At 46.8% G+C, this 25,711-nt stretch overlaps 1 protein-coding gene across 1 annotated transcript; it reads right to left on the bottom strand.

The window, feature by feature from the left end:
* Positions 1 to 498: 498 nt before the first annotated feature.
* IL21R (interleukin 21 receptor) lies at positions 499 to 17,665 on the bottom strand. The gene is made up of 9 exons (XM_061993569.1): positions 17,605 to 17,665; positions 12,607 to 12,681; positions 10,025 to 10,130; positions 9,207 to 9,403; positions 7,820 to 7,971; positions 6,668 to 6,845; positions 5,429 to 5,522; positions 4,529 to 4,610; positions 499 to 1,486 (listed from the first exon to the last, which is right to left on the bottom strand). The coding sequence occupies exons 2-9, from the start codon at positions 12,659 to 12,661 to the stop codon at positions 572 to 574; spliced, it is 1,779 nt and encodes a 592-aa protein (XP_061849553.1). The 5' UTR covers positions 12,662 to 12,681; positions 17,605 to 17,665; the 3' UTR covers positions 499 to 571.
* Positions 17,666 to 25,711: the final 8,046 nt, after the last annotated feature.

Below are 25,711 nucleotides of genomic sequence, written 5' to 3'. Positions count from 1 at the left end.
ATTTGTTTTTGATCAGTCCCCCTGGACAGGGCTGTGACCCTCCATAATTAACAAACTATTATATCTGGGTTTAGAGGACTGAAGATATTAGTAGGAAAAGTAACACCACCTGCATTGTTTGGAAAGGGTAGAGGAACTTTAATGTGACAAACATACTTGCCATGGGTTGTGCTTCTAAGATTCCACATACATCCAAACTCTCAAGGCATGGGAGAATATCAGGCAAAATAATTTAAAGTTTTTTACTCTTTATAAGGTTATTGTCAAAAAACTTTGCATATCTACATAAGCTAAAGGGTATTTTTTAAGGTACAGTTGCTTTTTCTGCCATTATAGGGAGGTGTGACCTAGGATGCCAAAAGAACCCAAACAAAAAAACCCCTCTGAGTGTGTTGAGACATTAATAGGGTAAGTGGCATAGAAATACACTTATACGTCTATACACCTAACATTTTGCAGTTGTATGCAATAGATTTACACAAAATAAACTTTCTCTTCTGAATTTTGCTAACCCTTTGCTCCTGGCACGGCACAGAAAAGGCTCTACACTCTGCAAGGCAACACCAAGTCCTTAGTTTGTCTGTGTCGCATTTGCAGGGCTGTCAGAGCGACAAGAGACCCATTGCTTGACATAGCTCCGTGGAAAGTCAATCCCCTCCTGCTCAAGGGGTATGGACCCACAGGTGGTCTGACTGTTTTGCTCAAATTCACAGTCAACTGGACTCCCACAGTCCGAGTCCACAAAGCCACTGTCAATAGTGTCCAAATCTATGCAGATCACAGGGCTGCTGTCATCAGACCTTGCAGTGTGAGGGAAGAAGTCATAGGAGCCTTCACTGTAGGAAACACTTTCACCATCAGGAGAAGGTAGAGAACCTGGATTTTCCAAATCCCATTGATTAGGCTGCAAGCAAAGGGCTTCTAGGATGTTCCCCATTCCTCTTTCCAAAGCTCTTTCTACTTGCTGGTGGCCTGGGACACCTGTACTCCTCAGGTGATCTGTGGACACAGAGCCTGATGCGAGTATTTTGTCCTGTGTGCTCAGGTCAGCTAGATGCAGATCACTGGATATCCTTCTGTCTTCATCATCGACATTAACCTTGGGGTAACCAGTTTCTCCAGCACTCTTGTCCTCCTGGCCCATATGCTCATGTCCCCTGTACACACGGTTACAGTTGCACTGGCAGTTACAAGGTGTAAATTCATCAGCCACAGTCACAGTATCAATGGACAAGTGCCCATATGACCGGTCCTGAGTCCCACTGCTATCATTCACACTAGATAGCAGGGACTGGCTGTCCTGACCTGGGGCAGTCAGGCAAGACATACAGGGTTTGCAAGGCAGATCTTTTCTCAGCTCATGCAGCTCCTCGCCTGAGGTGCTGTTGGAAGAATGCATGGTGTAAACTTCTAGGACTTCTGGAAGGACTATTCCCCATTCAAAGAAATCAAAGGTGATTTTCATATGGGATCCACCAACCCACTTCTGTATAAAAGGACATACAGGGAAAGAGAGAGAGAGAGGTCAGTATCATCGGGTTTGAAGTTTCACAGGAATGAAAAAAGTTCTTAAGTTTTTAGAGGCAAAGTCAAACTTTAAACTTACTGACTCCTCCAAAATAACAGGGTATGAGAGGTTGTTATTACCAGACAAAGGCAGATGCAGGAGAACCAACTCAAGTAATTGAAATAGCTTTGAGAGATTTGCATAGCCCTTCAGTTTTCTCTGTGCTGCAGAAAATGTCACTGCTTATAGCAGCATTCCTTTGTGCATTAGCCAGAGGCCCCAAGTCCACCAAGTCTCCCCTGTCTTGGACACTGCTTTTCTCTGGATAGATGATTAGCTTCTCTCATGATGTGCTGCACCTGCACCCAACACATAGCTCTGCTCTGTCACTTCCTTCACCTTACTTCCCTGGGAAGGGAGGCAGGGCAAGGCTGATCTTCTGTACGTAACCATATCTCAGACCAGCTTTTTCTCTCACAGTGACAAGAATGAAGTAGGAGGAGGCAGGGCATGGGGACCTCAAAGAGCTGTAGCCACAACCTACTGCAGATAACCTTTATCCAGGTGATTAGGGAGTGCACCACACATTGAATCTTGCCCTTCCGTATCACCTGTGCCATGCATTGTCTCAAGATCACAAGCCCCTTGGCACCCAGTCACATCTGGGCATACAGGCACCTCTGGGCTTCTCTGATCTAAAAAGAACAGGAACTTTCTTTTTTAAGAAGTCACTGAATTAAACATTCCTACTGCAGCAAACTTCAAGCTTGTGTCACTAATGGATGCCAGAGAGTCCTACTAGAGGATTCTGTGGCTCTGGACTGGCTGGGCACAGCACAGACTCGAGAATTGGTTTTGCTCTTTGTCTGACACTTGCCTAACAGCTGAGCTGTGTCCAGGCTCTTGGAAATGCATTGTTTTCTGCTCTGTATGAAAGAGGTATCAACACTGAGCTCCATAAACACTGTGAAGGATTCAAAGAGTGCTGCATGAGAGCTGGGTGTTGCCATAGCTGTCAGATCTCTTTAATCACATCAGCCTCCAATCCCAAGCTGCACTCAGCATAACTAGATGTGAGAAAAGTACTTGGGAAGAAAACAGCTTGACATAGCTTATTATCCTCTGACACAGAGCACAGAAAAATCTTCATTACAGCAGGAAGCACCAGTCTATTTTAATTTCTTTGTAACCTAAGCTACAATGAACTTACTATTAAAGCTGTAATAGACAGAAAGGAACCTAAGCTGCAAAAGGCTGTTTGAGGAAACAGCAGGAAATACCTTTCTTAGAACTGAGTGGGCAGAATACTTCCCTCAACAGCTCTTAGCAAATTCCCACCCAACATGAACCTATAGACCCACATGCACACAAGAGTAAAAAAATGTTCCTTTGCTCCTCTGCTTTCCATTCTCTTTCTATGTCTTAACTTTAACATTTTCAGTGCCTCCTATCCAATGCAGGACTGTTGTTTGTAGAGCATTACCATTGTAATTTGCTGACTGCTATTCACAGACATAACCTAAACACCTGCTTTGTTTACAGGCAAGATGCAGTTGAATGAGTCCTAACTCAATTGCCAGCCAAAAAATAATGAGTCTGTTCACATATTTGTGATGTCACCACTTCCTCTTGACACCCCCTGCCTGTGCATCTTGTGCTCTGGGCAACTGCTGCTTTAAACTGCAAATGTGTTAAGAAGCCACTAAGGTTTTGCAGATGAGACTCACTCCCTTCCCAGCCTAACTAGAACTAGCAAGAATGTAACTCCCATAGAAGAGAGCATCCCATGGCTTCATCCCACAAGAAGCACAGCTCTTGGCATGCAGGATGCTCTCACTTCCACTGAGAGCACTAGTCCGTGACACTCAGGAATTCCCACACTGAGTCCACCTGCTCCTGATTCCTTTCTCTGAGAGCAAAAAGTGCCACCTGCCTTGAGAGTATGCAAGTACCCCTGTGGTGTAGATATGGGAAGCCATAATAGGGCTACAAGGGGAAGGCAGGCAGGAAGTGAGACGGTCACATTCAGAACGAGTGGCAGCCATCTAAGGCTACTCGCTTAACCTAATCGCAAACATCAGCCATGCAGCAGTGGGAAAGTACACGAAGATCATCAGGGCCCAGCTGCTGTCCTTCTCCCAGGGAGTCTAAGAAAAAGCAGAAACAACAAAGCAGACACTGAAGTGTCTCTAATCAGTGCTGTTGTAGCAACAGGAACTTGTTCAGAAAGAGGTAGTGATGTCTGCACTCATATGGCATTGCCAGCACTCTTGTAGTTTGATAATGGCATCGTGAGTTGCTCTTCAGCTTAATAGAACCATAACTTATGGATGCTCAATGTTCTTTTGTATCCTCAAGAACTCCAGCAAACTGCAGTCTTTGCTAACCATTTGTCACATGAGCAAGTTTGCCTGGTGTTAAGTGATAGGAAAATTTGTGAGCGCTAGGTAGAGTTATTCAAAGACATTTCTTTCATAGGGAGGCAGATGTACTGTACTATCACAGAGCAGTTATTTGCCCCCAAAGCTCTAGTCTTCTTTCCAGGATGATATGCAAGGCTATTGTTTGTAGGAGTGACTCTTCAGAGAGAACTACAAAGTGTAATGTCGAGCTCATGTCACTGCAGAGGCTAGAGTGGGAGATCAGGCTCTACAACGAAAACTGCTCCATGGCCTTGATGGCAGTACAGGATTGGAGCTTTGGAAAAATCTCAGTTACTGCCCTGGTATCCCTTTGTGCACTCCCTCAGGTTTCCAGGCTTCACAGATCACATGTGAGCTCAGCTCACCCACTGAAACAGCACCTACAGGGAACAAGCAGCACAGATACAACAAAGGCCTTCATGGCACAGAATAGACACTGGAGAGTACTGGTCCTTATATCTGAAGCTGTTTGGCATTCCCTTGAGACAGAGTCCCCTTCTCCTCGACCTAAAGAGAACTCCTTGCTCAGAGTAGAATGTTGGGCCTTTTAGTTTAAACTTTTCCACGTGCTCCACTTGCTTGTGTAGCCCCTTTATACCTTGAAATCGCCATTGTGAACCAGGTAAAGAGGTTTGAAAAAGGAAGCAGGGTCTGGGATGCAAGCCATCTTCTTCCAAAATCTGGAAGAGAAAGAGAGAAAAGCTTTGGGGTTAAAAACACATTACATATCTCTGTATAAGCATCTCCAGATGCAATCCAAGCAGCTGGAATCACCTGCCCAGTCCCACTGGCCCTTTAAGTTAGCAAGTGGCTGAGGATCCAAGGATATCTTCTTCTTCTAGAGCCACCTAATAGCCTTTCCTGTGAGCTTCACAGGACTTGGGGCCTCAGCCCTCAGGACTTGCACACACAATATTCATGCTAAGGAAAGAGGGTCCAATTTCTTCCTTCCTGGAAAAGCAAAAAGTGCTAGGAATGCATTTTCCCCTCAGACTGGATTGGCTCATGGTCTGCACCCTGCAGGCCAGAACTCTGCCCTGGGCACTTTTTGTATGGCCATGGGCCATACCAGCTCTGTTGCTGCACCCTATCCCTCTGCAAGGGTACATGGCCCTCAGAAAAGGAGAGACCTCCAGGCAGTGCTGAGTGGACTGTATGAGGTTTGGAAAGGGGCAGGTCAGCACAGGCTACTGCTCCCATTGGACAGCTACAGAACACAGACAGGACCAGAATGACAGTCCAAGGATGCTGGGTGGCCCCTGCTCCAGTTACCATGAGCCATTGTTTTGTCCCAGCCAACTGAATGGCAGCAGAGCCTCAGAGAACAATGAAGTGCTCTGTAAAGTATACCACCCAACGACTGCTTTGTTGGCCCTCACAAGCCCATAGCTGTGTCAATGCATGGATACACAAGACGTGGGGAAGGCTGCATGTGAACACCCCATCTTTAGCAAGATAGAATAGGAGCATTCACTCCAGCTTCCTAAAGCATTCTCACCTCCGCTGTTTGGCCAGAAAGGTTGTGACTGAGACAGTGATTGCCACGACACCACCACACAGCAGTAGCCATCCCATGCCTGCTCCCTGTGTCACTGTTGGAGAAAGAGGTAGGGTCAGGCTCACTTTGTGTTTCTACTCTGGTCAATAAGCAGGAGATGGAGACATCCTCTATTTCTACCCCAGACTTTTGCTTAGGGACACTGAAGCTCTCTCCTGGGGCCCAATAATCCAGACACAAGGTCTGAATGAGGATGCTTGGAGAAGGCTGCACCAATGACAGGAGCAGTGTACCAGCTACCTTGTGGCCTGGCTGCACCCTAGACTGACAGCCAATATCTTTGGGGCAGGACAGACCCCTCCTACAAAGACCCCTGGTGTTTCTGTCTCCTCCTCATTTAGGGGCACCTTCACAGAAGACCCATGAAGTGAAAAGAATGCAGCTTGTCAGAGATATGTGAAGAAAAAGTGTTGACTAGATCATTGCTTGTTGGCTGTTCTCCACCTGTGAGGGAAAGGAGAACCTTTGAGACCCAGAACTCAGATAACCCTTAGCAAATGCAGCCTGATCCTGCTGCCACAGCACTGTGCAATACTTCAGTTTGAGGTGCAGAAAAAGGAGAGCAGGGAAGCTCAGCATATCCTGCTGACATTGGTAGCAGTCTATTTGAGCAAAGACTCCCTATTTTCATAGCCTCTGTTCCACCATGATAAGCATCTGTTTACTTCTATGCATAAGGTACTGTGCACTCTCTGTGCAATGGGAGTGGTGGCTACTACATGAAACACCTATGCCCAGTATGGCCAAGCATCAGAGTCTAGACACAGCCCTAAGAGCAGGATCCCCTCAGCTGAAGGCAATACTAAACACCAATAGTTGAAGCACCTCTGATAGATCTCTCCCATTGCAGAAAGCTGCAAGCAGGACCCTGGACGTTTGACACTGGAAAGGAAGTGAAAGGCTGCACTCCTGCTGTGGCACCCAAACCTACAGTCAACCGCACCAAACCTTCTTCCAAAGGGCATGCTGTAAGGGGGGCTTTCGCACAGGGAGAAGGTCAATACTGACAGCATATATCAGCCCAGGCCTGGGTTCATGTACTCAGTAAAGAAGACAAACATGCCTGTCTTTTCTAGACTATTTACAATTTGTTCCAATTAATTGCATTTGATGAGAGTTCTGGAAGCATTCTCTGACAGTGAACCAATTGGAAGGACAAGGAGAGCTGGCAGTATGTACCGTCAGGGCTGGTTTTCAGCAGCAGCAGAGGACTCCATTCACTCCAAAAGCCATGGTAGTCACTGTCTTCTCGAGGTCTGGCTCTCACTTGGAACTCATACTCTGTGTTTGCCTGGAGTTCCCATGGTAGGATTAACAGCGTCCGTTTGTCTTCGTGGACAGCTTTAGTCTTCTGAGTCTGTGAACAATTAAACATCAAACACTCAGGGTTGGAGTCACGGATCCCACTTTACCCTCACTGCTGCACAGTGAAGAGCCCCGCCAAGTAATCTCCTTTGTTTTCATGTTGTGTTTGCCAGGCCATGCTCTGGCTGGTCTGTACTACATGGAGCCCTAGGGGATCTTTCCATGAAGCACAACATAGAATCACAGAATTACAGAATGGGAGGGGTTGGAAGGGACCTTTAGAGATCACCCAGTCCAATCCCCCTGCAGAATCAGGTCCACCTAGATCAGGTCACACAAGAATGTATCCAGGTGAGTCTTGGAGACCTCCAGGGAAGGAGACTCCACACCCTCCCTGGGCAGCCTGTGCCAGGGCTCCCTCACTCTCACAGTGAAATAGTTTTTTCTTATGTTTAAATTGAACTTTGTGTTCCAGCGTCATCCCATTGTCCTGTCACTAGATACAATAGAAAAAAGGGATGTCCCAACCTCCTGACATCCACTATTCAGATATTTGTAAATGTTAATAAGATCTCCCCTCAATCTCCTCTTCTCCAGACTAAACAGCCCCAGTTCCTGCAGCCTTTCCTTGTATGAAAGATGTTCCAGTCCCCTGATCATCTTGGTAGCCCTGTGCTGGACTCTCTCTAGAAATTCCCTGTCGCTCTTGAGCTGAGGAGCCCAGAACTGGACACAGGACTCCAGATGAAGCCTCACCAGGGCAGAGTAGAGGGGAAGCAGAACCTCCCTCAACCTGCTGGCCACTTTTTTCTTGATGCACTCTCAACTTTCCCCACGGGATGTAGTGCTTCCCAAACAGCTTCTGCTTCTTTCAGTTTTGTCTGTTTACAGTACAGGCAAGCAAAAAGACACATTTTCTAAAGCATGAAAACCCCTCTTCCACACCAGCACTCCTGTTCTGGCTGTGTTGGCCTCCTGTTTACTGATACATCCTGCACTATACTTGATGGTAAAGTAACATCTCACCTCCCATGTGTCAGTCCTTCTCTTATAACGCAGCTGATATTCCAGCTCCTCATCCAAAAAGTAGAAAGGAGAGTTCTGGTAGATGGTTTCCCAAGAAATATTGTAACCCTCTGAGAACACTGCAGTCAGATTGAACGGAGGCTGTGGTTTGACTGGAAGACACAATGGTGTTACCCTTCTTATTATATGTCTGTTCTTATACCTCTTGTCTGCAGTAACAGACAAGAGGTATCGGCAATGCAGAGCAAGTAGAGAGAAAAACTGCCCTGGCAATTGTCCTATACTGGACATCACAATATTCTTGCCTTTCAGGCTGAGCAGTCCTGGGCCATCTAAAGAACACCCTACCTCAGCAGCATAGTGAAGTCAGGCCCACATTTCTCAGAATATACCTCCTGCCTGTCTCTGAACCTCCTCTTCACCTAAGGAGCAGCATAACATAGCACAAAGGTATCTCCTTGGTTCTCCTAGGTAGAACTTTGTTCTTCTCATGACATAGGAGCACTCTGTGTAGACATGGTCACTGGCACAGTTAGGGAATGTGTTGGGCTTCTGTGGAGCCATTTCTGGTGGCCTCAGTAAAAAGCTCCTGGAAACTTCCCTGGCTCTAAGTCAAACCCGTCCCTGGTCCAGGCTGGGACAATCAGGTGCCTCTGCCATCACTATTTAAGGAAGGGGGAAAAAAAATCTGCAATGAGAGGAAGAGTAGGAGTGGGATGAGAGGGAAAGTGACCATGCAGACCCAGAGGTCAGCAAGGGAGAAGGGGTGCAGGACCAGAGAGCCCCTGAACCCTGCAGTGAGCCAGGGGCTGTCCCCAGCACCCATGGAGGGCAGCAGTAGGGCTGAGACCCAGGAGTAGCTCGTGCAGGGGCAGACGAGTGGCTGTTCCCAGAGGGGCTGTGACTCTGTGGGGAATCAGACTTGGAGAAAGAATGTTCCTGGAGTTCTGCCACTGCAGAGGAGACTCACACAGGAGGAGTTTGTGAGGAGCTGCAGCCCTGGGGGAAGGGCTTGGATCAGAGAGATTTGTAAAGGATTGTATCTCTTACCTCTTGTAAAGGACTCTCCTGCCCTTTAGAGTCTAGCCAAGAACAAAGACATAGTCTAGGTATGAGAGTGGTCTAAGATTTAAATTTATCACCTGCTTCATGGAAAAAAGGTATTTCTCCACAAAAAGGCTGGGGCCAAGCTAGCTCTAAGTTCAACCTCAAGCATAAATGTATTTTGTAGTTTATAAGAGCAACAAGAAGAGCACAGTGCTAGATGAATGCACACTGAACATAGCCCCACATCCCTGGCTGCCTGGCTCACTCCTTGCCCAGACTGTCCTAGCAGACAGACAGAAGTTCAGACAGTATTCATCAAATCCACTATTTTTGTACTTACCATTGTCTGACATGTAAAAGGCCTTGGAAATCACACTCTGCCCATCAGCTGTCTCTGTAACATCCACCTGGACTCTGGTATCTGCCAGGAGTCCAGTCATGTCCACGGTGCACATGTACTGTGTGTGGCTGATGTTCCTGGGTAATCGCAGGAGACTGCAGGCAGCCACAGTATTTTCTGGGCCTTCCTCAAGAACCCTAAATCCACAAAAACAAACAAGCAAGTCCACATCTGCCACATGCTGTAGTTGGACTAATCTGCTGCTGAACCACCACAGAAATCAGTAAGAATAAAAGAGGCAACATGTTCAAATAACATTTTTTCTTTGAACTTTGACGGGTTTTTTTCCTTCTGTTTGCTCAGTTCAGCATCTTTGAGAGAAGCAGGAAAGTGATGCTGAAGTGTCTGTGGAAAGAAATGGCGCTCGCCAGGGCTGCACAGCCCAGGGCTGTCCCCACTTCCTTGCTGAGGCAGAACATCAGTCATACAGGGCTTGGAAACACTATGTGAGCCCTGCCAGCACACATGAGTCAAAGTCCATGTTTAATAGCAGCAAAGAGCAAGGTATTCCTAGGGCAGGAGAGAAAACAATGCCAAGGAAACCAGAGTCAGGGTAGTAGTCAGTGGCAAGCAGTGTAATCAGTGGACCCAGGGACCCTCTGCTAGGGCAGAAGCCAGTTCATAACTGTGGTGTGAAGTACTAAGTGAAAACCAGGATGTAAACAACAATTCTACCTATGAGAGGACAGGACACCAATGTGTTGTGGCCATGTTAGAGGTTCCTGAGACTGCACTTTGCTCATCCTACTGAGACATACCATGTTGCAATGAGGTTGTATGAACTGGCACCCAAGTCATTTCTCAGGATACAGGACAAGGTCTGGACATAGTCCACAAAACAAGTGAGGTTTTCTTGACACGTAGCTGTAGGTTTGGAAAGAGAAAACAGTATCAGCTTCCGTGATGAAGCAAGTAGAACCTTACATCAACACACACAGTCCTCAGGGCTGTCACTATATCTGAAGGGAACAGAACACTCTGTCAGCTCCCCTGCCCAAGGACCTCACTCTTAGAGCATAAGATGTTTTCCATCCCTAAAGGGAGGTAAGTCATTGACAGCAAGATAAGTGTCAAACAAAAATCCATTGCAACTGCTGTGGCAGCAAATGACATGCCCAAACACCAGGAAATGCCCAAACTGTGACTGAATTTTTCCCTTACCTGTCCCCTCTTACTCACTACAGCAGAATCACATATTACTTCTGCCAGAGTCCCTAGCTTATGTAGCACATAAAAGAGGCATAATCACCCAACTGGAAACAGTAGCAAATTCAAACATTTTAATGATACCACTTCCTAAATTGACTGCTGTTCTTAGCTAGTCTAGTTTTCATTTTATAACATCTATGTGGCACTTCACACAGTTTTAAGAAGCTATATTTCAGTAATTCTTTCTTTACCATTCTCTCTGCTTACTATTTTCTATAGATCACTGTCTGCAACATCAATGCTTTTCATGTCCAGCTCCAGAAGCTTGTAATATGCTTTTCATGTAATTCTGGGCAAAAAAAAAAGTTACTACAAGTTTGTAGCTACTATAAATTTCCATAAATCATTGTGATAAAGCAATAGGCACAATTTGTTAATCACTTGAACTGAAAACAGACTTCTAAAGAGAACTTGAAAGGCTAGTCATTAAGAAAATCAGCTTATTTGAAAGTGATCCCAAAGCAGCATTCATGCTTCTGTTCCACTCTTCAGATCAAATGACAGTTCTCATAAACAAGTTGTCTCTGCATTTACAGCCACAGTGCACAGCTGGCACGTCCACTGGAGGCTGCAGCCTAATTCTAGGCTAGAGTAAGTTCCGAGGAAAACAAAGTGACTTCACTCATCACAAAAGTTCCTTCCTGATCCTGTTGCATCAGAGCACACATGGCTCTCTCTGCATGAGCTCTGGGCAGCACCCAGAGAGTGTGTAAAAGCATACACTCCTCACCACCTCCCCCCCACACCCCCCCAAAATCGGTATGGCAACAGAAGAAATCTGGGGACACTTGCAACAGACTGGCCCCAAGGCTGTATATGAGCTTTATTAAACTTTAAGTGATTCAAATTATGTGGTTATCACTTGGTTTCATTTTGATGTTTTCATTTCACATTGACTTTTTTGTTCTACAATTTTCACTAAGTTTTAACTTTTCATTTTGAGCCCTCAGTTGGCACTTCTGAGGGCCCTGGTACAAGCACTGGCTGTTCCAGAGGTCTGAAAACCACACTTTTTCCCTTTTAGCCTAACTTAACAGCAATAAAACAGGGTTGTAAGACCTTTATTTTCCTTTAGAGTGGGCAGCAAGTATTTATAAGCTAATAAGCACTGTTAATTAACATTCTTCTATATTACTATGTTAATCAGTCATATGGACTGCTATTCCTAGGTAGCTGGTAAGCTGCAAGCATAATTTTGTTACCAAATTCTTGCTAAAAGATAAGACAAGGACAGCATTTTACTGGGAAGGGAACAATTCAGTATCATAAGCCTAGCTAGATCTAGGATGAATTGTCCCTCCTTGGCAACTTCAGAAACAAATTTCTAATACTTTTAACAGAAAGATCTAGTTTGGTCCATACTTAAACCAGTACAGGGAAATTTCCTGGCTTGTGTTACACAAAATTCAGACCAGACGTCATAATGGTCCTGGATGGCATGAAGATACAACTCTGAATTCATCTTTTCTGCTAATATAGGTCTAAAGCAGCTCCAGTGCTCTGCCTAGAAGCAGCATGCAAAACACTAAGCTTGCACCTGTTCCCTGCAGACACTATTGTCACTGCCTTTTTTTGTCCAGATGACTTGTTCAGAAAGTCAGTTCTGAGTCAGCTGGAGCTTACACGGTGGTAAGAACCAGCAAGACTGCACAGTGCAGCCCTGTGCAAAGGGACTCAGACCAGGAGACATTCACTCCACTGTCCCTGGCTGGCCTGCCAACAGCAGCCATGTGCCCTGGGGATATCCTGGTCTTGACCACCAGAACCTTTCCTATGACAAAGTGTTGGGTTTTTTCCAAGAGGTGAGGTGGAATCCTACTCTAATGTTAAGAGGTGACCTTTCGATGCAAGGCAGCTGCTACCTCTGCACTCTCCCCACCGTACTGCTCCCCAGCGTGCTGTGCTATCTGGCTGAGCTCTGCCCAGCTGCACACCCTCTTGTATCTGTCCTTTACTACCAATGGAGCCTCTTCCATAACTTGTCATCCCCTGGAACCCTCTCCCCAGTACCCTGTCTTGTGCTGTCCCATGGCAACCTTGTGCCATGCACATCTCAGCAGAGTCCACATCAGTAGCCAGCAAGATAACAACTTCTGGTTGTACAGCCCCTAGGAGGTATCTGGGAACTTACTGTACTGGAATAAAAGGAAGAAGGAAATACTCTGAAGCCACAGTTTGTTCCTCATCTTGGTTCTGCATGCATGTCCTGAGAGAAAAAAAACAAAACAAACCAAAACTTAAACCTCAACAACCAATTAAAAGTGCAGCTTGGCCATCAACTCATGTGTTGAAGGTTTGTGCAGAATTAATCTTGCTTTCATGTAAAAACCTAAAGTGCCTCATTTAGGCAAGTCATCTCAGCTCTCCTCATGTATCTACTCCATGGGCTAAGGAAGGGATGTCCAACAGCCCTTCCAGCTGCCTACAAGCCAGGTCAGCAAAATTTCTGCTCCTTGCTAGCAGCATGTGCACAGAGAAGCAGCAAAGTGACTGCAGCCTCAGCCTATCCATGCAACAGGAAGGCACTTGGGTTAAATGCTAACCCATTTTTTCTTCACTGGTTTCCTGCAACTAGAAATAGTTTGCAACCAGGAGAAGTGACGTTGCTGTGGCTTAAACATCTGTAAAATGAATTAGACAAATAGAGTGTGAATGTCACTATGGGTCTATATGAACAAGGCTTGTGAGAATTCCTTGATTTGGCCTACTCATGGTTAAATAAGCATGGAATAGCTAGGTAAGGGTCTCCAGGAAAAAACATAACAGCCTTCCATGTAGCACAGAAGAGAATGATATACAGCGCTTGCTTCAGGGGAAGGCTGTCCTGATGCAGTTTGGTGAAGAGAACGTACAGGAAAGTCTTCAGAGGACAGCAGGATGTTTACAACAATGTAAGGAAACAGCATCACATACAAATGACTGCTCAGCCCACAGCCCCTGCTCCAAGACCACCCACTCAAGCCACGTAACACAGTAAGACTGTGTTTCCACAGTATTTAACATTTACAGAAACATACAGATGTGCACAGAAAAACTCAAAATGAGCTCCCTGCAGAGTATTGGCTGTTGATACCCGGTACATATTTCAGCACTGTTTTCTCAAGCTATTCTGAAATGGGCTAGGCTGCCTGGGGACAAGACTTTGGAGAAGCAACTTGTGTTATTTTTGAGACATATTTCTATTGGTAGCAAGTTTCAATGATGCACAGACAACAGGGAGGGTTCACATTCCATGGCACGGAGCAGCAATGTTGTCAGGGACTGACACAGGAGTGTCAGGAGTGTCTCTGCAGAGCCCCAGAGCTTTGCAAACCTCCCTGCACAGATGCATCTGTGAACGTGATATGGGTGAAGACTGGGCAGCAAGTTGCAGTCATCAAAAGATATCCAGAGCTTTTGGCAGGGCCTAGTGCAAATCATAGTATCATTTGGGTTGGAAGAGACTTTTAAAAGTCACCTAGTCCAACCTCCCTGAAGTGAGCAGGGATACCCTCAACTAGAGCTGGTTGTGCAGAGCCCCATCCAGTCTCCCAGGGATGGGGCATCTGCCACCTCTGGGCAACCTGTTCCAGTGTTTCACCACCCTCATTGTGAAAGGTCTGTCCCCATATTTCTCATATGTCCCCTTTAAGTACTGAAAGGCTGCAATAAGGTGTGCCTGGACCCTTCCCCAGGTTGAGCAACCCAAACTCTCTCAGCCTATCTTCATAGTAGAGGTGCTCCAGCCCTCTGATCATTTTTGTGGCCTCCTCTGGACCTGCCCCAAAAGCTCCATGTATTTCTTGTGCTGAGGATGCCAGAGCTGGATGCAGTACTGCAGGTAAGGTCTCACCAGAGCAGGACAGAGGGGGAGAATCCCCTTCCTTGACCTGTTGGCCAATCTTCTTTCTATGCAGCTCAGGATAGGGTTGGCTTTCTGAGCTGCAACTGCAAGTTATTAGCTCGTGTCCTGCTTTTCATCCACCAGCACCTCCAAGTCCTTCTTGGCAGGGCTGTTCTCTATCCCTTCATCCCCCAGCCTGCATTGATATGGAGGGTTGCCCTGACCCATGTGCTTGTGCATCCTCCACCAGCAGCAGCAGTCAGACAGTCAGCCAGCAGCAAGGCCTCTCCCACTTGGGGAACATTTGTGGTGTTCAAAAATTTCCCAGGTTTACTCAAATAATGAAAGCAAAATAAATTTAGCAGCCACCAAAAAGTCCCTGCGGCCCCACACAAACTCAGAGACTTGGTCTCAAGGCACCACAGCATCCAGATGAGATCAGTCAGGCTCTCTCAGGAGGTGCCACAAGCATCTCATGGCTGAGACACCTCAGCCCTGTGGTGGGAGCCACCATGCTGCTGCTGCCCCTCCTTTCCTGCTAAGCATATCCTGCCCATGCAGCACATTCTCTGGCTCAGCAACGAGCCCCAGGCACCCTGCCAGTCTCTGTTGCCCGCTGCAAGTGGCAGGACAGAAACTCTTTCTCCACATTCCAGCTCCCTTCTTTCTGCATTATACATTTCCTTGAGGAAACACTTTTTCTTGGCCCCTCTAGTCTCAGTTCTCCAAGTTTTCTAACTACTGTCATTACCACTGCTTCTGGTGGTGTAGTCCCTGATTACTAGGACACAGCCCATTGCCTAAACCCACCCTGTGCTCCCACACATCCTTCCACTACTCTTTTCTCATTCCTCTGAGGAAGGTGCCCTGTTACCCTGCCATCCAAAACCTGCTCACCTGACTGAATGCTAAGACTGTCTGCACCATCAAAACAGACACCCTTAGGACAGGCAGTCTCCTGATGCAGCATCTGCTCATGACTTTCTGGGACTGAGGACATTTAATAGAAGAGTTGTGCTGAATGAACCAGCTCCTGGGGCCTAGAGGAAACTAGCCCTAGAGACACGATACATACAATTGTCCACTGCCTTTTAAAACCATCCTTCTTCCTGCAAAATACCTAGAAGCTGTTGACGTTGGGCTCAGAATACTCAGGGGTCCCCCAGCTAAGGATGCCAACAACCTGCCACAATGGGCCTGTTCCCACCCTGAGGATATGTGCAGTCCTCAGGGCTGCTGCTGTTCTTCCTTACCTCAGGCCTTCCTGCTCTCTCACCAAAGGTAACCTGGCACATGCTCTGGACTGCAGGAGAGAATCGAGCCCTCTCACACTGTGCCCCGCTGTTGAAGCCCATCTCTGTCACTTTGCTCTGTGACCATCACGCTCCACACACTTGGCCACCATGTACAGCCAAGGAAGGCAACTCAGTGCCTCTTCTTCAGCAGAGGAAGGAAGGGTTGGGCCACTCAGAGAACTCTATAGACTCAATACTTGTTCCAGAATCCAACTGGTAGTGTTTCATGTTGATAATATTTCTGTAGCTCCCTCATTTTACCTCCATTCCTGCATAAATGGATGGAGCAATGCAAGGCAAGTCTTTGCTGCTTTTAGCTACTGGACTGGGGCTTCTTTAAAGTGCCTTCCCTTCCTCTGCTCAGAGGACAGTACCATAAATTCAATGGATCAGCAAAGTCTGAACAGGAAAAAGTTAAAGCAAGGAGCCCAAATAGCTCATCAGAGAGCAGTCTTACAGAGATCTCAGAAGCTGCCATTATACACTGGAGAGAGGTTAACAGACAAGGCTGTAAACTACAAGGAAGCTTCCTGAGTTAGAGCACAGGGACAAAAATCAGACAGAAAAAGCAGTAGGATCTCCTAACACAGGTTAAGCAAGGAAACAATACTTCCTTACTTGGGACTCTACTGTCCCATTTCTTACCCTTGATAGTGCCCACAGATTAGTCCAACACTTATCTACCTCACTTTTTACACAGTTCTCCAGTGTAGTAGGGAAGGACTGCTGCCTCTGAAAGCACCACAGAAAGTGTCAGAGCTATGTGTGCCTGACCTCCTAGCTGTGGTCCAGGTTGTTATAACAAGACATGGATGTGTGTGCAAAAGAGCTGGGAAAGAAGTAGCTCTGCAGCAGTGTCTCTGTGGCCTTTGATGCTGGAAGATCTCATGACTTCAGAGATGTACAGCAGGCCCTGAAGCTTCCTCCAGTCAGACACTGCAAGCCTCAGTCCCAGGCTATGATTAATACTCTTACCTTTTCTACATCCTTCCATTTGCTACACCCTTCCCATTTGTCTCCATCTGTCAGCACCCTGCTCCTGTGATTATTCACTTGGAGGGAAGAATGGCAGTGGGCAATGAGCAGAGGCAGAAACTTATTCCCTGTCTGGCGTTACACAAGTCATAGAATCATAGAATGGTCTGGGTTGGAAAAGACCTTAAAGATCATCTAGTTCCAACTCCTCTGCCATGGGCAGGGACACCTTCCACTAGACCAAGTTGCTTAAACTCCCATGCAACCTGCCCTTGAGTTCCTTCTACCACCTCATTCCAATTTCTCTGTGAAACGGGGATTCTGAACCAATTTCATGAAGCCTTGAAGCACAGTTACTTAATGATTATAAAATGTCAAGCATTGTATAGCTGCTAAGCATCATTGCTGCTCAGCCTGTAGTATCCCAGTGATAAAGTTGATTAGCCATTCATATAGATGTGCATATATAAATGATGCTGCAAGGTTTTACTATACCAGAAAATAGGAAATAAACCCAGACAGAGACATTTACAAAGATGATTTTTGTGAAGGATCTGGACATACGATACTATAAGGTGCCAATGATGGATGCAGTCTAAGATCACAGTTTGAAGTGTCTCCAGGAAATGTCTGCACTTACAAACCTTTTTTATTTTTTTAAAAAAAGCCTAATTAAGAACTCTGCTTAAGTAAAATAATAATTAAAAAAACCTCTGGTATTTCCAAGCATGAGAAAATAAATGTCATAGCTACACCCAGGCAAAAAGGAGTGGAAGTCTCTCAGTCCACCCCATTATATGCAAAAACAAGCTTTCTTCTTGAGAAACAGCCATTATCGGGGTACACTGCCATCTAATCACAAAGCTAAAGCAACAGGGAGACAGCAGGATGCTTTAGATGTCCAGTGGAGGCCAATGTCAATGACCGCCGGGGCACAAAGGCCACGTCGGCTGTAAGAAAGACCGAAAGTGAAGTCAGAGGTATTGAGCAGCACCAAACTGGCAGCAGGGAAGATTGGGGGAAACCTGGACATTACCTTGCCCCGTCCTTTCAGTCTTCCAATGCTTCCATGGCTAAATCATCACTGCCACTGCAGATGCTGCATGCACAGGAGCTGGAAGGCAGAGGGATCTCATCAGCATTGAGTAAGAGCAAAGCCTCCTGTGCACAGCCCAGGGCTGTAGTGTATTGGAATACAGTGGTAAACGGTGGCTTACGTCACTGCTGTATCAGTATTACTGTGCTGACAGAAGGATGTGGTGAGCAGAGAATGCAATGAATTTGGGTCTCAACACCCACACAGCGTTTATTACTGTATTGCTCTGCTCTCTTATGTGAGAAAAAGGTGGGAGAACAGAAAAAAAACCTTGCCAGCCTCAGATCTAAAAGGTCATAGTGAGGCTGGTGGAGCTAGCACCTTGCAGTGGGGAGGCATCAGGGTCAAGCATTAAATTCTTAAGCCTAAATTATACAGTACAGCATGTACCACATTGGAGACAGCCAAGTATCACTGTGCTCTGCTTCCATCCATTGCCAAATAGGTTCCTGAGACCAAGGCACCAGCTCCCATCCTCACACCACAGGCAGAGAGGTAGCCTGGCTCCTGCACAGCTGAAGGGGCTCACCCCTACTCTGGTCTCATGCCTGCAGCTTGTGACTCAACAGGGTCTCTGTAGATTGCAAGCCTGATACTGGAGCAGGGTAGATCAACTCACCTCTGTGTACCTTAAAAGAGGCTGCAAGGAGACATGCATACTCCTTGTGTTCTTGGGCATGAGGGAAAGGAGAAGCACTATGCAGTTGGGATATACAGTGTAGTGTAGTGGTAGGAGGGTAAAAAATGGGGAGGTGGAATAACCCAAAGAGACTGCAGCAGTGAAGCAGGCACAGAGACTGGGTGCAGGATGAGTGGACAATATGTTCAAGCTTGGAGACCTGCTGAGCTGAAGAACCCACTGCACTGCATGAGGAGATGCGCAGACGTGCCACAGCACAGCCCAGCCCAGCCCAGGCAGCCTGGGGCAGCAGAGGCCCAGCCAGCAGGGCCAGCTCTTACCCAGACCTGATGGCTCCTCAGAGAGATGTGAGGGGAATTACATGTGTGAGAGTCATGGCTGGTCTTTTCATTTTTTTAGTAGTTAAAGAACAAAATAAATCTCATCCTTCATACAGGCAAGGACTCAACAATCACAGGCCACAGAGGGCACAAGGCCGTCAGAAGACGGAGTTTCTAGCTCCATACTCAGCAGTAACAGCTGTCTCTCAAGTACTAACAAGACACTTGAAAAATAATCAGGAGCTTGCTGCTTCCAACACACATAAACATTTGTTTGAAAAGGGGAAATCCAGACTTAAAAGGCTGCTGATCACAGTCTGGAGCAACAAACACGCAGCCATGGGGAAACTGCAAAAAGAGCAGCTCTGAATCCTATGCTGATATATAGGCAGGAACAAGGTGGGTGTTAATACCTTAGGGGATGTTCCCTGAAGACTGGGAGAGTGGTAACAACATGTGAGAGGTGTTGTAGGAGGAAGTAGCGTTTTCTGGGCCATACAGCAGCCCACCAAGTCTAAACCAAAACTATTAAAAAATTTGGTGTGGGATTCAGTAACTATACAACAAAAGGATAATACAGAATAACTGCAGCCTAAGCAGTTACACTGAATATAGTGCAACAAGTGAGATTTTTTGAGAAAAGTGTTTAGGTGTGTTAGGTGCAATACGTTTAAATTTATAAAGCAGTTGGTCTTAAGAGTACCACCAGTATTCTTGCTTTAAAAAATAGCTTTGTAATATCAAATGCATATTACTTCGTGTTTTAAAACCAGTATGGCTTGTGCATGCCAGACTATCTTTGGACTCAACACACATGCAGCCCATTCTCTCCTTCTTCTGTGCAAATAATAGTGATAGCACATCTTGGAGAGTTCTGTGTAATCATGGAGCAAAAACTCTACCACTATCCTAGTCTGCTATCCTCACAACAGAAAGCTATTACTGATTGTCTGGCAAATAATCTAGCTTAGCTGCTCAGCCTAGCTGACCCTCTGCTATCCCCCATTGTGCCCAACAGTGACAATCTCTACAACCCACAGGCAGCATCAGCTGAGACAAGGCTTTTCTGGAAGCTTGGGCCTGACATCATGCCTGTAAACAATCCACAATGTGTGCAGAAGGAAGATCTTGTTTTTCTTGCAGAGTCTCTACTCCAAACACAATGAGGAATAGCTGTTGGGCTAAGTAATGGGATCTTTTCCTTGCACGTTGGAACAGTGCACAACCAGCACATGGGCCAGCCCAGTTACCAGCAACCTGGCAAGCCTGGCCAAGAGCCACCTGCCCTGGCCTGAATTTTGACAGGGTGAGACAGAGACATGAAGGTATTTACTGTACAGACACAAGGAAAGAGAGGTGGGACTGAAGGTAACAAGCCCTAGGAGAGATAATTCTGAGTTTTTCCAAGATAGTTAATTTTAATTGAAGAAAGTGAATCCTTCCCTGACTGACAGAATTCAGATGGGTGCAGTTTCCCTTCTGTGACGTTAACTGCTGGTGGAGCATAAAGCTGAGAGAAGCATTAAGGGTTTTCCAGAAGGCTGGAGTAGCTTCAACACATCATGTGCTCCATGACCGAGTCTCTTCAGTAATCCAGCACCATGGCTCTGTATGTGTGCGTGTGTGTAAGTACAAGCATGTGCACCCGTGAAGTCGTGCTGCAAGGTGAAGAGCAACAAGTAGTCTTGTCCCTGCAGAGAAAATGCTTAACATATACCTAGCTCTTCAGTCCTGGGAAGCCCAGCACAGTGTGACCCACCAGATGTCTCTTGGTGACTGAAAGGGATTGTACCTTCCCTACCCAGCCCTGCTGTAGGACACAGGTGCGACCTCCAGGACCTCCGATACTTGCTGCCACCTGGAGCACAGTACAAATACATCTCCTGCATGGAGCAAAGCAAGGCAGCGGGCTGTGTGTGCAGGGACCATCAGCATAAGCACACAGCTCTAGAGCTACTCTGTCCTGTGTAGGCATTGACTCCTCTACACCTGAGGGTCTATGGCATTTCAGGGCACCTAAATCCAGCTCCCAAGGTAAAGCACTTGGAGACTTGAAGCAGTCCCACTGCCATGGATTTATGTTGACTTAAGAGGCAACTATTGCAGCTGGATGGAAATCTCAGCCCAGCCTGCAGTGGAAATATTCACCAAGAAGCAAGTGTGAAGGGCACACCAAGGAAGGCTTGGCAGATTCTGCTAAGGTTATTGATGATCCAAAAGCCTTTTGCCATGACTGAAAGAAGTGCAATATCTGTATACATTTATCAGCAATAATAAATACACACAGGAAGCAACAATAAAAGCTGACAATTCCTTTCTCTAGAAGAGAGAATTATTGACACTTGCTGTGATCAAGTTTATGATGCGGGGAAAAATAACCCACACAAACAGCACTACCTCTGTATTTTCCTCCTGTCACAATGGAATTAAAACAATATCCTCAGCATCATCAAAGATACAGACCTGGTATAACTCTAGAGTCAAGGGCAGCTTTACTGGCTGGTGACATTTAGGAAGACTAGAATCATACTTTACGATAAGTAATGAGTGAAAAAAATGTCACAACAGCTGAGGCTGAGACGTGAGTAACACTGTTCTACTGGAAGAGAAAGCAATAAAAGAAACCACCTCAAAGCTCAGGAAATGGGGTAAAATATGAATGAGCCAGGCAGAAAGCGGAGGTGTTAGTCAGCAAAGAGCAGGTTGAAAAACAAAGCCCCTCAGCTGGCAGCCTGTGAGTCGACACAGGATGGTGCAGAGAGGAGGGAGTGCATTGCTTTGGTCTGGGGAATGCCAGGTGCCACCTACAGAGACCCCACCACCCTGCCCTCCTGCCTCCTTTTTGCCTTTGTAGTCACCAATATTGCGCTCAGCCTCTTGCTTTCTCCAACATCCATCAAGTCTGAACCCATTCTGCATGAAGGCTGTAGTAGGAGGACAAGGCTTTTGGCTCCTAGCAGAGGAAAGGGCTTACCTTCAGAGAGCTGTGACTATGTACGTCCTGCTCACACAGAAAGGATCGCACAGAGGCTCAATCTTCTCCTAGGAAATCACCAGACGCACGCTGGTAAACAGAAACAGAAATGACTGTGCCTGTGAACTCACTCTGACCATCTGGAACAGAAACCTGTGGCTCTGCTCAAGCTCAAACCCACCACACTGATCTGCACCATGCAAAAATATGCCCAGACCATGTCCCCAGATGCTTCACTACATTGTACACGTTTAGCCCACAGGAAAGCATGCTCTCCCTGAGGCAGCCTCCACAGCCCCTTCCTCTGAGGGTCTAGACACTTTTGGATAGCCTACAGGCAGTAGTCTCCTATCATCTATTTGTTAGAGCCCTGCCCCACAGTTAGCTTCTTGCAGCTTCACAAACTGAGCATCAGTCTCTTCTTGTCTGTTCCACTGTTGCATCCCATCCTCTCTAGTCTCCCCTGTCATAACCATTCTCAGAGAGGTCCCAGGTTCCACCTTCTGTGCTTGTGCTTCCAGAGAGCACCAGGCCAACTCCGCAGGGGGTCAGTGAGGCCATCACATGTTCTCCCAGCTCTCCTTTAAGTCAGCAGTGCTGACAGAGCTGCCTGCTCCTCTCACACATGTTGGCAGAAACGGATCCACTTAGAGACACCATCCATCAGCTTATCCCCAGATCTCCACTCACAGGAAGGTACTAAGACCAGAGCCCTGCTGCTGGCATGCAGCTATTTATGGACCTTTGCTTTACCACAGCTGTCAAACATCAGTGCCCCACCCCTGATGCCTGGCCACAAGCTTTTACAGCAGCCCTCCTATAGGGCATAGGGACTGAGGGTTCCTTCACACAGCTTCTGGCAGCTCTAATTGGGTGAAAGACATGCTGGCTATTTCCCACCTCTGAGAGCAAAGCCTGTGGCTCCCATTGCACAGGATGATGGGTGGCAGACCACAGGCTCCTGCAGTACCACTGGCTCCAGCCCAAGCTTGAAGAACATGCAGTCCTAATGCAATCAGTGGCTTCTCATGTCACTAGCAGGGAAAATGCAGGATGAGGGTGCACGATAAACACACAGTCATGAGAAGCACTTTGCAGTATGTTAGGGCACATCAACAACATTGGAGATGAACAGGATTTTCATGGCAATGGATTGCTCCAAACAACCGCTATTTCCAAAAATTCAAAACACATTTCTGCATAGAGAAGCCCAAAGGCTTCATGAGACAGACTTCATGGAGCAGTCTAAACTTTGCGAAGCTGAGCCTTGTGGCTTTGCTATGATGCTGGTAGTTTGTTGTAAGGTGGTAAAAGGCAGGAGCTTGTTTTGTTAGAAGCTAAAAAGGCCCAAATGTGGGGTTATTTTTTCCACTAGAGCACAGGGACTAATGCGATGAAATTGCATCACATCAGTGTGCCCACACCCAAATCCACACTGGTAAACACTGACAGAGCTCAGCAAGAAGAGGACTCTGAAGGTTGCTCCTACAAAACATAGGGGCTGGGGAATTCTCTGCTCCACAGCAGCTTTGGTCGCTGTGTGAGGCTCTGGCTTGAAGCAGGAAGCAGCTCAGATCCCTCAGTTGTTCTGTGACCAGCCCCGCAGAGCCTGCTTCCCACACACCTCACCCCCACACCGTGCCTGTGCAGAAGCTGGAAAGTGATGTGCTAGGAGCAGCAAGAAATGAAACCAAGGGCAGATAACATGCAAAACAAAGACAACATGGACTGAACTCTCCAGCTGAATGTGTTGGTCTTTCACACTAGGGAGCAGAGCTGGAGGTTTTTAAGACAGCAAAGGTGGCCTCATCCAAAGTGGGAAGAATCCCTGGTGCTTCTAGACAACAGCATCTGTTGCAGGTGCTCAGCACAGCTCAGACCAAGGCCATGGAACAGGTAGCACATGCTAAATTATGTGTCCTAATTCCTGTCTTTGTGGAGGTAACAAGGTACTTCATGGCCTTGTTGCCTCCCACATGTTGAGAAGAAGCATTCTATGTGCTTCTGGAGTGCCTTAGGTAGGCAGTGGGGGAGCAGATCACACCAAAACCTTTAAGCCTAGAGCCTACCAGACACAGGTGCCAGTTAAAGAGCACAGCACAACATGAGGCTGCCAGAGCCAGTTCCTCAAGACCTCTGCCCAAGAGCACTAAATTCAGGACCAGCCACAGTCAGTGCAGACCTGCTTCTCACAGCAACCCTCTAGAATATCAAGACAAGAACTGGGGGCTGCTTATCCTGAGCCAAGTGTGGAAATTCTACCCCCAGAAGACAGTCCAGTGCTTTCTCACCCTATTATAACACTTGGTGCTGTGTGGGTGGTTCGCTGCAAGTGAAACCAGCAGTGGCTGAGCTGGGGAGATGAAGCCAACCTCAAACTCTTCAGCTTATGACAAATTCCCCTATGTCTAAGAGCTGGGGAAACAGCAGCAAGTAGGAAAGTCCCACTGATGGTGTCAGTCACCAACTTAGTAACCTTCAAGGACAGGACAAACACCACACTGCTGTGAATGCCCTGCTCTTGTACAATGGAGCACTGACAGAAGCATGGAAGTGGCTGATCCATCACTGACCTGGGACAGAAGCTCCTTAGGACACCTGCTACACTCCATGGAGAAGAGCAGGTCTAGTGTAGTCATCTCTCTAATCAAAGACAGGCTGTGGGTCATGGGCTGGTACTATACCAACTCTTGTCATTACAACTGCCTCTCTGTATTAAGAATACTGAATTTTAGGTCTCCTGCACAGATTGTCAGTGTTTAGTAGAAGGTATTCTGGATAAGAACATGAAAACAGCTGCTCCTCCCCCTGTGCAGCTAAACATGCCACAGCAGACAGTTCCCCACTCTGATCATCGAGGGCTCCAGCCAGTTTGTCTTCCATCTAGCAGTCTTGCTGGAAGGGTAGAATGCAGCTTTGTGGAAATTTCCATGTTGCAGAAAGCCATAGAAGGGACAAGACAGAAGCAGGACATAAGGGACAGGGCTAAGCACAGAAGGAGGGTGAAGTTCCCCTCAACATTGCTTTCTCGGCTTGTCAAAGGAATAGGATAATCAGGACTTGGCAAACCAAGGATGCTGCTGATGGCTGTTGTTAGGTACTCTGGGAAAACACAGGGAGGTATGGCAATTCAAGCTTTGCAGCATTCTGTGTTGAGAGATGATACTCCTGCAGCTGAAAACTGGGCTGGTTCCTTGGCTTCATTGCACTGATTGTCAGCAAGTTCATGCTGAGCTGCTGCTTCACTTCTGACTGCAGTTCAGTCAGGGGCCCCCAAGGTTGTATGTCGCAGCTGCAATGTCTGAGGAGAAGCTGATGGTGTGACATGGCTGCCCCAGGCCCAGCAGCGTGGTGACAATGATGGAAATTCCAGTAAGGTGTAGCGTGTGGGAGCCTGGGGCAGACTCTGTGCTCAGCAATCTGCAGAGGGGGAGGAAGTGACCTGTGTGCACACACGCACACGCCTGTGCACTGCACGGGCAGTTCCCCTGAGAATTAGTCAAAAATACCTATTCTTGCTGAAAGCAACTGGATGCAAAATTATACTCTTTGGAAGTGCTTGTCAGAGTTGGAGTAAAAACTGCAGAAATCATGCTCCCTAAGGAGGCTTCTACAGAAAAGACATGACTAGGAGAAACCAAACTGTTTTCTCAGTCTCTATTCACTGAAGAGTTTTGTCACAGTCAGAGGTAAACACCAGGGAGAAAGGTTTTGGAGGTTACAACTCCCTCATTTGTTTCTCTCACCCTTTGTTCCTTTGGCCATGTCACCGATAGAAGTTTTCTTAGATAAAGTTCGTAGCTCATGCTGGACAAGCACTTGGACACCCTTGCACCTTGCTTTGGTCCCAAAGCAAGATATAGACACAAAAAAAGCTGACTCCTTCTTCACCCTAAATCAACTTGTCCCTATCCCTCCTAAACTGACCTCACATCCTTAGGCCCCTGCTCCATACTAGTCTTGTGGTCACCTCATCTTGTGGTTATTGTTAGTTTTATACTAGCAATGACAAACCTTGTTATTGACAGGCATTTGCCAACAGCCATTCTCTGCAAAGGAAAAGTGGTGTATCAGAACTAGCTTCTCCTGAACTGGGAATACACCTGATTTTCT

This window comes from Colius striatus, chromosome 3, assembly GCF_028858725.1.
Source record: "Colius striatus isolate bColStr4 chromosome 3, bColStr4.1.hap1, whole genome shotgun sequence".
Classification (NCBI taxonomy): domain Eukaryota; kingdom Metazoa; phylum Chordata; class Aves; order Coliiformes; family Coliidae; genus Colius; species Colius striatus.
Note: the sequence above shows the minus strand (reverse complement) of the source record. Positions and strands in the feature narration are given on the sequence as shown.

Excerpts from the sequence above, each read along its gene's own strand:
- IL21R (XM_061993569.1), bottom strand. The coding sequence starts at position 12,661 with ATGAGGAACAAACTGTGGCTTCAGAGTATTTCCTTCTTCCTTTTATTC. Across the intron at positions 10,131-12,606 it reads CTTCCTTTTATTCCAGTACA|CTACGTGTCAAGAAAACCTC; the intron begins GTAAGTTCCCAG and ends CCAAACCTACAG. Across the intron at positions 1,487-4,528 it reads TTCACAATGGCGATTTCAAG|AAGTGGGTTGGTGGATCCCA; the intron begins GTATAAAGGGGC and ends CCTTTTATACAG.